Source organism: Cupressus sempervirens, chromosome 10 (genome assembly GCF_028749045.1).
Source record: "Cupressus sempervirens isolate cs-2001-9-10 chromosome 10, ASM2874904v1, whole genome shotgun sequence".
In the NCBI taxonomy this organism is placed as follows: Eukaryota; Viridiplantae; Streptophyta; class Pinopsida; order Cupressales; family Cupressaceae; genus Cupressus; species Cupressus sempervirens.
The window spans coordinates 1,085,571-1,101,887 of NC_143127.1; the positions used below are offsets into that span (position 1 = coordinate 1,085,571).

Below are 16,317 nucleotides of genomic sequence, written 5' to 3' on the forward strand. Positions count from 1 at the left end.
CCAAACTTAGACATTTTTCATGAACAATTAACAAAAATTGATTGTCAATCCAAGAGACCATGCCAATGAGATATATTTACATCGGTGACAACACCTGAACTCTAATTGAACACATTTGCCAACAATAGAGAATAATAAAGTTGACATGGTGAGCTAATGAAGAATTTTTTGTTCATGTTGGTAGTTTACAAGTTTAAATTAATGTAAAACCTAATATTGAAGTTGAATAAGGGCAAATGGATCCAAATGAATAATAACAATAAAATGTAGAAGTGCTTGCTAAAGGGTTGTAAAATCTTGCTACTATAATAGAATAAGTGAATAATGCATCATGCATGATATTAAGATTTTGATTAAGGTCAGGGTTAAGGTTACAATTAATATTAGATTTAGAAAAATGTATAGATATATGGTTAAAGTTAAGGGTTTTATTAAGATTAAGGTTAGGATAATAATTTAGTTATCTATCATGATAAGGGTCATGGTTGTATTTACAGTTTGGATTATGATTTTATTTAACATTATGGTTATAATTATGATTTATTTCTTTACCTATTACTTCTATATTTATACTTATCATGCATAAAGATATTTAACAAAAAAACCCTTATCTTTCTAATTATATAAATATATATGAAAAAAAACAAGAGACGCAATGCATTAAAGTTCCTGTCAATAATTGGAAAAGAAAGAAAATAGAGCTTTCTAGATAGAAAGAAAGGATATGTAGAGAGAACTCAAAGAGAGAATGATATGTTATTATAAGGACAAGTAAAGGTAGAATTATAAAGAGAGTTGAAGGGAATTTAAAAAATATTAATAATTATATTATTTTAAGAAATATATAAATAACAATAAAAATTGTATTATATGAATGAACTACTCATTTCTACCAATTCAGTTATAAGTTGAAATGTTTAATTTTTGAAAAAAAATTGTCCATTACTTAATTCAAACTACCAAAATATATAGTAAGTTTGATGGGTAGTATTAGTTTTACAATTTGTAACATGGTATTAAAAAAATTAGAGCAAAATTGTAAAATAGTAGGTAGTAAAGCATAGTGTAAACTTAAAGAAATAACATTTTACAATTGTCAAAAATAAACATCAATGTAAAACTAATAAGAAATATATTTAAAATAAGAAATAACAAATATTTAACTCTATATTTGAACTTGGTAAGAAAAAAAATTGTGATAATTAATTTCGATTAGACATTCTTTTTTGTCCAACTTACTGGATTGGAAGATAAAATGATATATATATATATATATATATAGTCAACTTGTGACATATGTGGAAAATATAAAATTGTAATTAACACATTAATTGCATGATAGAGTTGTTACAAAATATTTGTATTTTTGTACAAAATTGAATTTTCTTCTTACAGAAAATAATATGATCAATGAAAAATATGATTTATAAAATAATAAAAAATTAAAAAAATATAAACATTTGAAATTTGTTTAATCATTTAAATTCTATGAACTAATTGGTCAATTGATTTGAATGAAGCATTACTATCCCCAATATACCCAATGTTTTCCCTATTTGAACTTCAATGTCTCTTTGAATTAAGTTAGAATGAAATATTTTATACCATGTTGCATAATAAAAAGTGAAGTACATATTGCGATGCAAAACAACTCTGCCCTGAAAAAAAATCCTTTTGCTTCAGTATTTTTGCCAAGCGTTTGCCTTCGGCTTTTCATAGTTCTTCGCAGACGTATTCGCAAACCCGGCAACAGGTTCTTCCACAGGTAGCTCGCAGGTTGTGAAAGCAAGTTGACAATGGCCTCTCGTTTCTGGACCCAGGTAAGGCATTGTTTTGTTTGTTCTGGTGTTTTTCCCTTTTTTTCGTTCATGGCATCGGTCGATTTGTTTCGAAGGGGAAGCCAGGTTTGACCTTAAGAAAAGCTTAAGTGCACTGTCGATTCAGTGTGTAAATTTAACGTCTATTGGGGCAAATGGAGGCTCAGAACTTAATAACATATATGCACTTGTCTAGAGGATGGTTTCCATTTTGTCTGTAAATCTAAAACCCTGGCTAATTTAATTTGCTGGTTAAAAAAAGTAATTGGTAAAAGTATCTCTAGTAACTATCGAAGTACAACATAGTATGTTTCTGCGGTTATGAGAATTGTATTCTGGGCCTAAAGGTCTGAAACTCATTATAGCATCTCATGTGCAAATTTGTATTTTTTTTGTGCCTTTAGGGCGATAGTGAATCTGAAGAGGAAGAGAGCGACATTGAAGAAGAAGAGAATGAAGTTGAGGCAGGGGATAGAGATGGCGGTGATACTGCAGCTAGATCAAAGTATCTGTCAAAAGCTGCAAGTGACAGCGATGAGTCTGATGATCAGCGGAGGGTTGTTAGGTCTGCAAAAGACAAGAGATTTGAGGAGATGAGTCTTACTGTTGATCAGATAAAGAATGCCATGAAGATTAATGACTGGGTCAGCCTACAGGAGAGCTTTGATAAGCTTAACAAGCAACTGGAGAAGGTGATCCGAGTCACAGAGTCTGTCCAGGTCCCAAGGCTTTACATCAAGGCTCTTGTTATGTTAGAGGATTTTCTCGCGCAGGCCCTGGCCAACAAGGAGGCTAAGAAAAAGATGAGCAGTAGCAATGCCAAAGCCCTTAATTCAATGAAGCAAAAGCTCAAGAAAAATAATAAACTCTATGAAGTTGACATTGAAAGATATAGAGCCAGTCCTGTGTCCGAAGATGACGTGGACAAATCTAATGAAGATGATGATGAGGATGAAGATTCTGAAGTGGACGTCGAGGAAGACCCTGCCAAATTAGCCGCTTCATATAATACAGAGTCCGATGAAGATGACGATGAAGAGGAAGGTCAAGATGAAGGGGGTGCTTGGGAGCAGAAGAAGAGTAAGAGGGATAAGTTGATGGACAAACAGTTTATGCGAGATCCAAGTGAGATTACATGGGAAATGGTGGACAAGAAGCTCAAAGAAATAATTGCCGCTCGTGGAAGGAAAGGAACAGGTATGTATAAATAATTGTACGTAGGACTGAAATTTGCCTCAATTAGTATGAATAAAGTCGTCTTTTGAGAACAACTTAACTTTCTTTTGTACAAACCTTTATAAAATGTGATGGGAATCAGAAATTTCTGCTGTTATTTAAGAAGATGTCTAGATTTGCATGTCTAAAAATGGGCACTTCTTTTGTTTTTTTCTAACAGGTAGGGTCGAGCAAGTTGAACAACTCACATATTTAACAAGGGTAGCTAAGACCCCTGCACAAAAATTAGAGGTATTGGTGAATGTTGTTTCTGCACAGTTTGATGTGAACCCCAGTCTCAGTACCCATATGCCAATTCCCGTGTGGAAAAAATGCGTCCAGAATATTCTTGTAATGCTTGATATTCTAGCACAGTACCCAAACATTCTCATTGACGATTCTGTAGAGCCAGGTGAAAAGGAAACTCAGAAAGGGGCAGATCATGAGGGAACTATTCGAGTTTGGGGTAATATTCTTGCATTTCTTGAGCGGATTGATAATGAACTCTTCAAAAGTTTACAGTGCATTGATCCTCACACAAAGGAGTATGTTGAGCGCCTGCAAGATGAGCCACTGTTTATGGTACTCGCTCAGAATGTTCAGGATTATGTTGAACGGATGCAAGATATGAAGGCAGCTGCAAAGGTTGCCTTAAAACGTGTGGAAGTTATATACTATAAGCCTCAGGAGGTCTATGAGGCCATGAGAAAACTGGCTGACATGCAAACTAGGACAGATGCGGCTGCATTTGAAGCTGATTTAAATGGAGGTGAAAACGGAGACATGGAGGATGATTATGAGAGCAAAGCTGCTAATGCAGAACCTAAGGCAAGTGAAGATATTAGAGGACCTCCAGCATTCATTGTTACTCAAGAGATTGTGCCACGCAGACCAACATTTCCAGAGCATAGCAGGACTCTGATGGACATTTTGGTTTCTCTTATCTACAAGTATGGTGATGAACGGACAAAAGCAAGGGCCATGCTTTGTGACATCTATCACCTTGCAATATTAGATGATTTTTCAGCTGCTCGAGATTTGTTGCTTATGAGTCACTTGCAGGATGGTGTGCAACACATGGATATTTCTACACAAATACTTTTTAACCGAGCAATGGCACAACTTGGTCTTTGTGCTTTTCGAGCTTCTTTAATCTCAGAAGCCCATGGGTGTCTGTCTGAGCTCTATGCAGGTGGTAGGGTGAAAGAACTACTGGCCCAAGGGGTTTCACAAAGTCGATATCATGAAAAGACTCCAGAGCAGGTTTGCATTCTTTTGGACTGATGTCTTTGTAGGGCTGTCAAAAGGTTTGATTTTATGAATTTGATACTTATGGCGATTTGCCGATTTCAGTAATCCAGGTAATAGTTGCTGAGTTATTGATCTGTTTGTTATCTAATGTCCTTTTTTTAATCAGTTATTTTACTTTCTTTATACATTTGTACACACTTTGTCATGTATGCTATGTTTTGTATGCTACATGTTCAACGCATTTATAAATTCACTGTTTATAACAATATCGATGCACAGATTTCATCTAAGATTTATATATTTTGTTGTATGAATATTTTTGGGCACCAAATAGAAGCTTGTAATCATGGCCCTCATTTCTTCACCTTCACCATTAAATTGCAGCCTTCCACCCAAATGCTTATTTGTAACCTCAGTTTGTGTCTTGACTGCAGGTGAGATCAACATTATATTTCTAATATTGAGACATGCCTTTTTAAATAAACTTTTGGGTTAAAGTCTATCTTGGGAAACCCCAGAGCTAGTAGGCTTTTTTACGCAAGTAAATCCATTCAGCTCATTACATCATAAATCCTGGAGTGAATTACACACAATTAAATTAGCACTCTTTTTGTGTCTTATTTTATGTTACATGTAAACATGCATATTTAGTAATTTTACTGAATATATTATATAACAATGCAAATTCAAAGTATGCTAATAATTATTGCATGGAAGGTTTGGAATCTATCCATGCTCTCCCAACTTTTTCGTTTGAGGATAACAGGGTACATTGGGATGTATTTCTGGGAGAAGAAATGAGTCCCCACCTTTCGTCACTACTTTTTGATAACAATCAACATTTTCCGAAATCATTGATTGTGTCACTGGATTGATAATTGATTTAGTGATGTGATCCACGGACGGCCTTCTCAATTTTAAATGAACTCACTCCGTTTTATGTCTCATGTTTAAGGGGCTCATTAACTCTTCATTTCATGCCTTTTGACCATTCATTAAACTTAATTGAATTTAAATTATATTATATTTTAATTTATTTATTTTTGATCAGTATTATATTTAATTCTGTTATGAAATAACACTATTTATTATTAAATAATAAATTCAATTTTAGAATTGGTGGCATTACTCTCCTCCCTGCACAACATTGCTGGTCTTCAACCAATCAGAAACTAGGATGCTTTCTTATAGCTATCAAAATCCCTCTATTTTTATTTGTATGCATAAAGATGAAATGTATAATTCTATCCATGAAGGTTTACTGATATGAATTATAGTGCAATGACTGATTTTCAGTTGGAATTCCTTGTCCTTGATGATTGTGAAGATGGTTATCATGTGGAGACACAAGAGCTGATTTCTTTAGTGCAAGACATCCAATCGTTCTCATGTTGATTGTTACACAAAAAGTATGCATATAAAGATTGTTCAAGTGAATTAGGAAGAAGAGGCAAAGCGTCATCTGTCTTATTTCAGTACTGAATACAGCGCAAGTAGTTGCCAAATAAGTTTGAAACAAAGGACAATTTGAAGAACATGGTTCTTCTTGAAACAGAGTTTACGAACACTATAGAAAGCATCAACAAAAAAGCAAAGTCATCTAAATAAAGACAGTGTCTAAAAATAGAACAAATGAAGATAATTAAAAAATAGAGTCCAAATGACCATTAACTAAAAATGGCAAGAATCTAAGGTACTAAAAATAGTCTAACACCCTCCCTTATTAGTCATTCGGTCAACTACCCTGGATAAGTCCATACATATCTTTTGGTTATACATTCTTTGGAACATTCTGCTGTGGTTAAGATCCTGAATTTGCAGAACGTCGATGACCAAGGGTAGCCAAAATATGTCTAAAAATAGAACAAATTAAGATAATTAAAAAATAGAGTCCAAATGACCATTAAACTAATATTCTAAATAACGGGTTAAAAATGGCAAGAATCTAAGGCACTAAAAATAGTCTAATGCCCTCCCTTAATTGTCATTCTATCAACTACCGTGAATAAGTCCGTACATACCTTTTGTTTATAAGTTCTTCGGAACATTCTGCTGCTGTTAAGACCCTGAATTTGCAGAATGTCAATGACCAAGGGTAGCTAAAATCTGTCCAGAAAAGAATAGAGAAGGTGTACTCCCGTCTTTAGAATGCTCTGCAACAAGAGACAAGAGCTTGACATTGACTCTGCCACTGAGATGAGTCTTCTACTAACCTGCCTAGAATCTTTAAAACTTTTGTCTAGAAATCATCACAAAACATCCAATCTGATGTTGGACAGCAGAGCTGCCCCTTCCTGTACCTAAAGGCACACCAAGAATAAATGCCACACATTTGAGGAGAAATTGACAAAACCCTTTAAACCTTTGCATATGCACATGACAACCTAGAAAAAAACTACAAAAAGTTACAATTTTGTGTTAATGTTTGGTAGCTTCAATCGAATAAACCTTGCGACAATACTGTTGTAAATATACACACACATACACAGATATATATATATATATATATATATATATATATATATATATATATATATATATATATTTATATGTATATATATATATATATATATATATAATATGTGAGATATAGTATATATATATTTATATGAGATACAAATTTATATATATCAAATTATTATTATGTGAGAATATAATTTAATAATAATTTTATGGAAACCTTATATATATTTTCTATAGTTAAAAGTTATTATATTAATTATCTAATAAACGAGTAGAGATGTCCCACTCTTCTTGGCTTATGCTCATTATGTATACATGAGGTTGCTGCCTTTGGAGCACACATACCGAATAGGCAGTGCTATTACATTTGCAACAATCCTCATAATATCAAAATGGTATCAGAGCTAGGCTGCAAAATGTAGAAAAGAAAATGATAGTGACAAATTATAATTTTCTGAATAGCTTTAAGAATTGTATTGTGGGAGATAAGTTATATAAGCAAATTCTACCCATCAAGAAGTTGTTCTCCAACACTTACGTCCAACGTGGAAGGATTAGATTGTAATGTTGTATCCAAACATTGCAAGGAGTTCATGCAATGACTATTTGTTGAGAAGTATTGTATCAGGTCCAATAGTGTGTCATCAAACAATCCTGTAGTCACTGCCACATATGGAAACAAGCGGTGCAGCTTTTTCACCATGTTATGTTGATTCATGGCAACATACTTGATACAAAAACTACTGATTGTGTATATTGATCACAATGTTCATTACATGATCCACATGTATTTTTGACGAATTACAATAGTTGAAGAAGGTTCCTATGGCAGGGAGTTGTAATGTCAATCTGAATAATTCCTGACACTATACAAAGTAATCCATTTGCAGATGATAATTTATTTATTCATCCTTAAAACATATTATGAGTACATATACTGAAATTCAGGCAGAGGAAGAGCGTATAATAGATCAATGCAAGTTTCGAACATCGCCAACTTGCTCATCATCTGTGACAGTAAACATTTGTGCACAAAGAAAGGATAACTCACCATGAGTTGTGAGGGGGATCAAATAGGAAGCAAAGTCAGACTTGACCATTAATTCATTCGTTGGAAATGTACTCGGAGTTGGCATAAACTAATTTTCATCAAAATTAACCATGCCTATCAATGTGTGAACAATTACAAGGATGACCGAGTTAGAGGTGATGGGAAAATGATAAGATTCACAGAGAAATATAGAAAGGTGACTGTTTCATAATAGATGTGTGAATTCCAAGGACACACAAGCCACATAATCAACATGTTCGATAGGAAACCTTAATGTCGTGCAAAATAATAAAGACATCCATGCAAGACAAGGTGCCTGCATTCAAGTTATAGCGGGTGGGGCTAGACTCTGTGATGGAGAATAGAGACCAAACACATGGAATATGAAAGATGGCTAAAACAATAAAGAGAGTCAATAAATGTCAATGAATCAAAAAACGTATGTATCAACCAAGTGCATACTTCACTGCCAACTAGAATGGAGCGTAAGCATTCAAACAAGACATGGACTTCAATGAATAAGCTTGATAATGATTGCATTTCCAACTATGTAACATTGGTCAAATGTGTTTAGTAAGGAAAGAACCGCCTAAACTAATGAAAGCCCCTATCCACGAAAAGTTTTTATTTTAAAGATTGAGGAAGACACTTGCTAAGGACCATAAACTAAGGGCTCTATATTCCTCAATGTATTACATGGAAAGTGAGTTAAAGTTAGAATCACATAATTATATTAGGTCAAGTACATTGATTCACATAATCATATTAGGTCAAGTACATTGAATAAGGTATGTGTTTTGAGGCTTTCACACCATCGCCCCAAAAATTTTGGGGACCCCCTTTTTCCGAGCAAGCCTTGGCAATTTTTGCGGGTGTTGGGAATTTTTCGGTTGCCTTAGCAAAAATTGGAGTTGTTCAGAGGTTTCGAATTGGTAATTTTACACCTTGGATGCCTTTGGGCCATGAAAGGGATTTTTGATTTGTTTTCACCCGGTGCGAAACTTGATTTTTCTGAACATGTAATTTTGTCCTTAGGCCAAACAAAATTCAACAACAACATTTTTTTTGATGGTTAAAATGATATTTGGTAGGATAAACTTGCAAATTTTAGACTTAGATGGATTTTTGAAAATTTGAAATAATTGTATAAGCTTGAGCATTTTCAAAATGAATTTGTGGACTTAGTTGTTTTGGAAATCTTGAAAAGTTTTTGGTGAAAAGGAATTTTTGATAGTGAAATTGAAATTGGAGTTTGAATTTTGATTGCTAGGAAAAAGATTTATTTTGTTGAAAAAATAAAATTTGAAATTGTATTGCAAAATTGAAATTGGATTAAATTGGAAAATCTCACTAATTTGGTTGAAATTTTCCCTAGAGGATTTTAGAAATGTTAAAGGAAATTGGTAATTTGGAATTGAAAATTGATTTTGGCTTTGCTAGATTCGATTTTAATGATATTCTAAATGCCAATTGTTGTTAAATGAAAATTTTGACGTCTTCTAGGCATACCTTATTTCTATTTTGCAATTCTGGATCAAACTGGCAATTAAAAGGGGCAATTTCGCTATGGGGCTTAGTTATTTTCGTGTTTCATTTAAAATTGGGCCATCTTTTGGGGGTTTAACTTGAATTTTGTTTCCCTCCAGGTAGGTCGGACCACTTTGGAGGTCAATAAGAGGATATAAGAAGGGGCTTCCCCCCTCTTATTTCCTCATTCATTTCCACCTCTCTTGCTTGGTTGAGCGATTTTTCCTCTAGCTGGGCAAATTTCTCCTTGGCAGCGATTTTTGAGAGTCTGATTTTCCTTTTTTGAGCAGCGATTTCTTCCTAGGAGATGGGTGATTTCTGCCCTAAGGCGAATTTGGAGGAGATCTGATTTTTGCAAGATTTGTAGCGATTTTTGGGTCTGATTTTCCTCTTAGGGTAGTGAATTTTTTCTCTAGCTACGGCGATTTTGTTTGGTGGAGAGGCAAGGCGATTTGAGGTCTGATTTTTTTGCAATTGTAGGTGAATTTAGAAGGTCAAAATTCTGATTTGGAGCAGACTTTTCTGCCCTAGGGCAGCAATTTTCCTTCAAGTTGGACGATTTTGGCAAGGAGGTCGATATTTGATGAAAGGGGCAGATTTTTGCAAGCAATTCATTCGCTAGGGCATCATATTTTGGAGGACTGAAATTTCTGAGATCAGATCTGAATTTGAAGAGGCCCTTTGTTGGTAGAAGGCAGATTTAAGGTAAGATTCTCATTCATTTTTGGAGGTGAAGATTGGTTTTGAAGACGGATTTTATTCCTTGTTCTTGCTTGGTTTGTTTCCCTTATCTTCTTCGTGCACTTTTCATCCACCACTTCATCATTTCCATTGATAGGCTGAAGTTGGGAGATATAAGTGTAGATTTCATGATAGGACATTCGAAGAGGCAGAAATAAGCTAGACCACCCTTGGATTGAAGTTGGGAGATATAAGTGCAGTTCATCCTAAGGTATTGAAGAGGCAAAAATAAGTGGTAGCCCCACCCCTAGGATTGAAGTTTGTAGATTGATAAGTGTAGAGGTAGGATTTGGAGAGGCAAAAATAAGTTAAATTCTATCGATAAAAAAAAGTTTGGAGATTGATAAGTGTAGTCCATATCATTTAGAACGAAGGGGGCAAAAATAAGTGTTTAGGATGGTGGATGTTAGTACAAGCAAGAACCCAAAGGGAACAAATACCAAAAAAGACAAGGAGGACATGATGCCTAAGACCACCTTCTTCTTGAAAGTGAGGTGAATATGTGACACCAATATTGGTACAGTGAACATGGTACAATTGAAGGATAGATTGAAGGAAGGACAATCCCCAATGGCAAAGAAGATTTGCAAGAGCGGAATTGTACACGTGGCGACTTTCTCTCCTACCTTGCCTTGTTCAGAATTGGTAATGGAGTGTGCATTCCGGTTTGATATTGTGACCAAGTCCATCGTTTTCAATGAAGGGAAGAGAGTGTTCGCTAAAATCAGCGGACAAGTGGTCGAAGAAGTATTCAATATTCCCCAGCATAAAGGCATGACAGTGGTAATGATGGATTAAATAACCAAGTTTTTTCAAGATAATCAGGAGGCCTAATTCATTCATCTAAAGCAGAATTGGTTACACGAAGGCAAGAAGGGAGTTACCAAGTCGTCAAAGCTAACTAGGTCAAACTTCAAATCAGAGTATGGTGACCTTATTGTGCTTCTCAGTTGAATCATGGGCGTGGCTCAAAGTATGCAATTCGAGAATTGGATATACTATTTTATTGATGAAATTGAAAAATGGAAAGAGAAAATTTGATTGGGCTAGAATTATAAGTGAAAATTTAGAGTTGCAACTAAAGACAATACAAATTAAAAAACAATTCTATATGGGGTCCTCCCTGTTTTATCTGATTGCGAGACTATATGAACATCCTGGACTTAAGGCCTTAGAAGTGATTTGCAATGGGCTGGGACAATGTTTGGTGCATGAGTGCTATCCACAGCTTCATTTGCACAACACCAAAGAATATAAGATGTTTTATGATGCCTTTGCCATGAAGACAATAAGAATATTACAAAGGACACTTGCTAGGAGGCTCTCATCGGAAGTGGAAGCAAAAGTTAAGAAGTATGGGAGTTGGTTTATCCAATTTTTGCAATTCACATATATCAGAGTAGTAGGAAGTATAGTTTGTCCGAAGAGACTTCCAAGGTTCCCACTTGATAAGATAGTTTTGATGGAGTTGGCTAGGCAACTTGAGCATTATGACAAGATGATGAAACTTAAAGGTGAGACAGGGATTACCTTCTCATTTGGAATAGGCAATGACACTTGCCCCAATCCTGTCGCCTTTGTAGCTTTAGAGGAGGAGTTAGAGTGATATCATCTAGGATGGTATAGAGCAAGACAGGGATTCGATACTAATGGTCTTATCAAGGCATCTCATGAAAACACATCCAAACATATTCCTACTATAGAAGATTTTTGGGCCAATACACAAGATGACTTTCATGTGAAAAAGCTAGCTTTCTCAAAATTGTTAGTGGGCATGATGAGGGCAATCAGATGGAGAGGCCTTGATATTCCCGATCAACTGGAAGATAATGAAAGTGTGCTAAGTGAAGGTTATGATATAGTGGATGGAATTGATTTGGGTCCAGTGGATTGGGATGATCTTCAAGATCCTTCCTTAGAGTTAGTTACAAGGATAGTTGATCTACACACTGAGTCATGGTACAATGAGAAGTTAAGGCAATTGCAAAGTCGGAAGGTACGCTTTACTTATGAGAAGATGAAAGCGGAGGAAGGTCCAGCGGAGTCAGTCAGATAGAAAGGTGGGGCAAGTAGCCAGCAATAAGAGTAGTTAAGGGCAAGAAGAGAAATTTGGAGGTTGAGAAACGTAAAGAACATCAGGAGCCTCCAACAAAGAGACAAAAAGTAGCATTGTCAAGGGAGAGCATAATTGAGGCTAGGAGCCAAGAGGTTAATACAAGTCGACAAAGGGTCTTAGTAGAGGTGAGCTCTGATTCAGAATCAAGTGGTTATAGCGAGAGTACCGAATACTCTCCTCTCTCGTAGAACCAACATGGAGATGATATGACAATCACTAGTGAAGAGGATAGGCCAATTGATATTGAGGAAATAAGCCAGGCGCGTGAGGCCGTTGTTGATGCTTTGCTAGTCAAACTAAATCTAGATTTGGGGAGATGCACTACACCACTATGGTTAAGGCAAATGCTTATGCCAAGAGGCGAGGTGGTGACTGTCCAAACAGTTGAAGATATTCAAGGGTTAGTGGAAAAGGGAAGATGGTGAGAAACAAAAACAAATTGCAGAAACTCTGGCAAAGGTAATCAGGAAAGATGATGATGGTCACCGAAAAGTTTAGATTGCTATACCAAAGATTAGCAAAGTAGTGGATGAGATTGCAACCTAGGAGTATGAGATAGTAGAGCATAACTTGGGAAGAATCACGGATGACATGGAATGTGAGGAGATCCAGGAAGACACGGTTTCAATTAGAGAAAGGTTGAGGAAAGCAAACAAGAGGATTGTAAAGTTGGAGGCCGAAAACAAGTATTGGAGAGATTGTCAGCCTATCCAACAGTTGCATTAGGCAACCCTTTTGCAAGACAACGAGAGTGACATATAAGGGATATCGACTTAGCTGCATGAAATCAAAGATTGGATTAGTGATATAATTCAAGATGGGCGAAATTTCTTGCCTTCCTTTATCTCGACATTCAAGTCATTGGTGGCTATTAGAGACAAATTTAGAACATTTGAAGGGGAGTGGAAGGATTTCCTTCCAGTCAATGACTTAGCCATTCCTAGGCTACGGGCATTTATTGGGCTACTGGAGAGATATTTGGAGAGAACCAAGTTGGTGGATGAAAAAATGTTGGTGTAGATAAGTATTTACTATTTACACTTAAGTTTACTTAGGTTAATGCACATTTTTATTATTTATTTATTAGTCACCTAGGAGTATGCGTACTCTTGTGAGTTGTCATGTTGACAACACAGGAGTTAGCACACTAATTAATCACATGGTCATTCTTATCCTCTCATCCAGAATGATGGATAAGACGTGTGCTTAGTTGTCATGCTTATCTCATCTCCTGGCTCTTTCTAGAGACATTTTAGGTGCTTCCTGAGAGGCCTTTATATATACGCACTCCTACTGTGTTTTTATACAACATATAGTGATGTATTAGGACATGTTATAATATATTGATCATACTCTCTTTTTGGTCTACAGTTGTGCTTGTGTTCGAGTTTTACGATCTTGGGTGAATCTTGCCCTAAGGCAAATTCTTACATGGTATCAGAGCTCTTGGAGAATCTCTCTTCACATAGCCATTCGACACCATTTTCTTGCTTCAGCACCTCGTCCCGAATCCAGAGTATCGTAGTCATTGGGAGTGTCTAGAGCCAGATCTGACCTTGCCATTGCGTTTGAAACGTTGATTTGGTGAAAATCGGCTATAAATTTGGCTAGCCTAGGCCAAAGTCGATTATGAGGCAATTTTTTTTTTGCATATCGGCACGCGGAGGCCCCAATTTGCAATTCAGGTATGGTCATCTTGTAGATGTAATTAATTGTTTTTTGGATCTGTAATTTATATTCTCTGCATTTTCGGAATATTTTCAAATTTTTTTTAGGCCAGGCAACCTTGCAGAGAAATTTTTTTTTGTACAGGTACCGGGCAGTCACACCTTGGCCCTGCACAAGTAATATTTTGTGGCATATTCCAATTTATTTGGTTTGGCTCACCAATCAGCGCAATGAATACAATTACTTGCAACAGGCACCAGAGTATTCTACACCGGTCGAGATCATCCATTTCTCGGCAGCAAGCAACACTTCCTGGCGGCCGCTCAACCTAACCTCACGAGCGGCCAACACTACGGTGGGCTCTTTTACTTTGAGCCTGAGGCCCTTTGTTTTTAAATACCATCGAAGGTGGTTCCCCACACGATGCGGGATTAAAAACCATACTCCGGCGGCCGCATAACCCATTTCTTGGCCCAGTCTCCATCCCGCCATATACTTTTCTGGCCCGTAATCCCCCTCAGCATCGGCGTTTTGATTCTTTGGCATGCAGATCAAAGTCTGACAGTCGTTTGAAGTTATTCGGCCGTAAACAGCTGTCGGCAGCAACGACTCCTCCATCTCCGGTGTCTAATCTGTCTTTTCCGGCAGACAGATTACCCCCAGCCCTCCGTGGGACCCTGTTTCAGCCTGCTCACTCCATGCCACGTGGCGCCTCAGCACTAAAGCCGCGGCTTCATTCAGTCAAGCAAATTTGCCACGTGGAGAGCCACTTTGCTGCCACACAGACTTTCGCAGTCAACAAACACAATACACGCGGCACTTTGCCAGAGCATCTGTACTAGTCTAGTCAGCGGACATGTCAACTATCCGTACTAGCGCCTTGTCAACAATCCGTATCGCCATGTCAGCAGAGGAGTCTTTTTTTGGTTAACGTTAGTCGGAGACAGGAAAAAATTTGACCACTGTTTGACTGTCATTTTCAGGCATTTTATAATTGCTATGATGGTTGTTTGACCGTCAAATTTAAGCTAGCAATTTTTCTTCTAGACCTCTCTTTAGATGCAGTTTTGATTTGGCAGCTTGACTTTGAGAGGTCATAACTCGGTTATTCGGACTCCAATTCAAGTGCAATTTTTTTTGATTTTGGGTAGAATTTCTTGAAGTTTTCAGTGTTGGTGTTCTTTTCTAGTTTTGGTTCAAGGATTTTTCAGAAATTGCATCTTTTGGTGACTGTGCCTGGCCAATCTTGCATTTTGCAACTTCAAACGCTCTGTACGGTCTCATTTGGACTTGAAAACAGGTTCTTTTTTTTTGAAAGTGCGTTATTTTTTGTCTACTTTCCAAATCTGCATTCAGATTCTAGGGTTGTGTGGAAAGAAATCTCACTTTCAGAACTAGGGCCTTTTTTGCATTGTATTGGTTTCATTTTTTTTTCAGAATTGTTGTACATCAAAGCTACAGTGCTTAGTTCTAGATTTAGGCCTCAAAAGGTAGTTGTAACAGGCAAAATCAGAAGTCCACTTTGTACATTTTGACAAGTGGCCTATTGTACACGCACTACATATAAAGTGCCAAAGCATCTTTTTTGGGGGGTTCTTTTGATTGAGTGAAAAGGGGGTGTGTGTACTGTGTTTTGTGTCTCTCTTGTGTGCTTTTTTCATTTTCTGCATCATGGGTTCACCTAAATGTCCACCTCTAACTTCACGCAATTATTCTACATGGAAAGATATTGCATGGAGTAGATTAATGGAAAAAGGTTATAGTCTTTATGTTGATGGTACAATTCCCAAAACCACTGATGCTAAAGAATTTATTGATTGGAAAAAACAAGACCATTAGGCTTTAGGAATTATCAAGAATTGTGTACATAGAGATCTCTTCTTCCACATTTCCAGTATCAAGGAATCCAAACCAGCTTGGGACAAATTTGCAGCACTGTATGGTAAGGTGGATGAGGAAAAGGGATTTTAGATTGAGGAGGATCTACTTCTCTTGGATCCAAAGAACTTCGACACAATTTAGGATTATATCAACAAAGTCAATGAGTATAGGGTACTACTTAAAGACTGTGGAAATCCCATGAAAGATGAAAAGTTGATTCATCACATCTTGAAGAGACTACTTTTAGAGTATGCTTTATTTGTTTCGAGTTATAATATTCATAGGTTAACCATGGGAAGTGCTTACCAGAAGCCTACTTTTGATGCTTTTGCATAGATGTTGATTGTTGAGCAGTCTCACTCGATGGATTTAGGACTTCTCACGACATCAAAGACCAAAGCCTTAGTAGCTAGTGATGAGCAACAATCAAGTCAAGGAGGGAAAAGTTCTAGCAACAAGAAGAAGAAGCAAAAATCACAGTCTGAGACACAACAATCCTCCTCACAACAAGGTGGTTCTTCCAACAAGAAGGGAAACAGTGAAAAGGACAAACTTTTTTGTGCATATTGCAAAAAGCCAAATCATGA

The 16,317-nt window shown here is 36.5% G+C and overlaps 1 protein-coding gene across 1 annotated transcript in view; it reads left to right on the plus strand.

The window, feature by feature from the left end:
• Nucleotides 1-1,649: 1,649 nt before the first annotated feature.
• Nucleotides 1,650-16,317, plus strand: part of LOC149532251 (eukaryotic translation initiation factor 3 subunit C-like) — a 31,878-nt gene continuing 17,210 nt past the window's right edge. Inside the window, exons 1-3 of the mRNA XM_089807013.1 lie at nucleotides 1,650-1,820; nucleotides 2,222-3,014; nucleotides 3,214-4,295. Of these exons, the coding sequence (XP_089663139.1) occupies nucleotides 1,797-1,820; nucleotides 2,222-3,014; nucleotides 3,214-4,295 (1,899 nt within the window). The 5' untranslated portion in view covers nucleotides 1,650-1,796. The remainder of the gene's footprint in view (nucleotides 1,821-2,221; nucleotides 3,015-3,213; nucleotides 4,296-16,317) is intronic.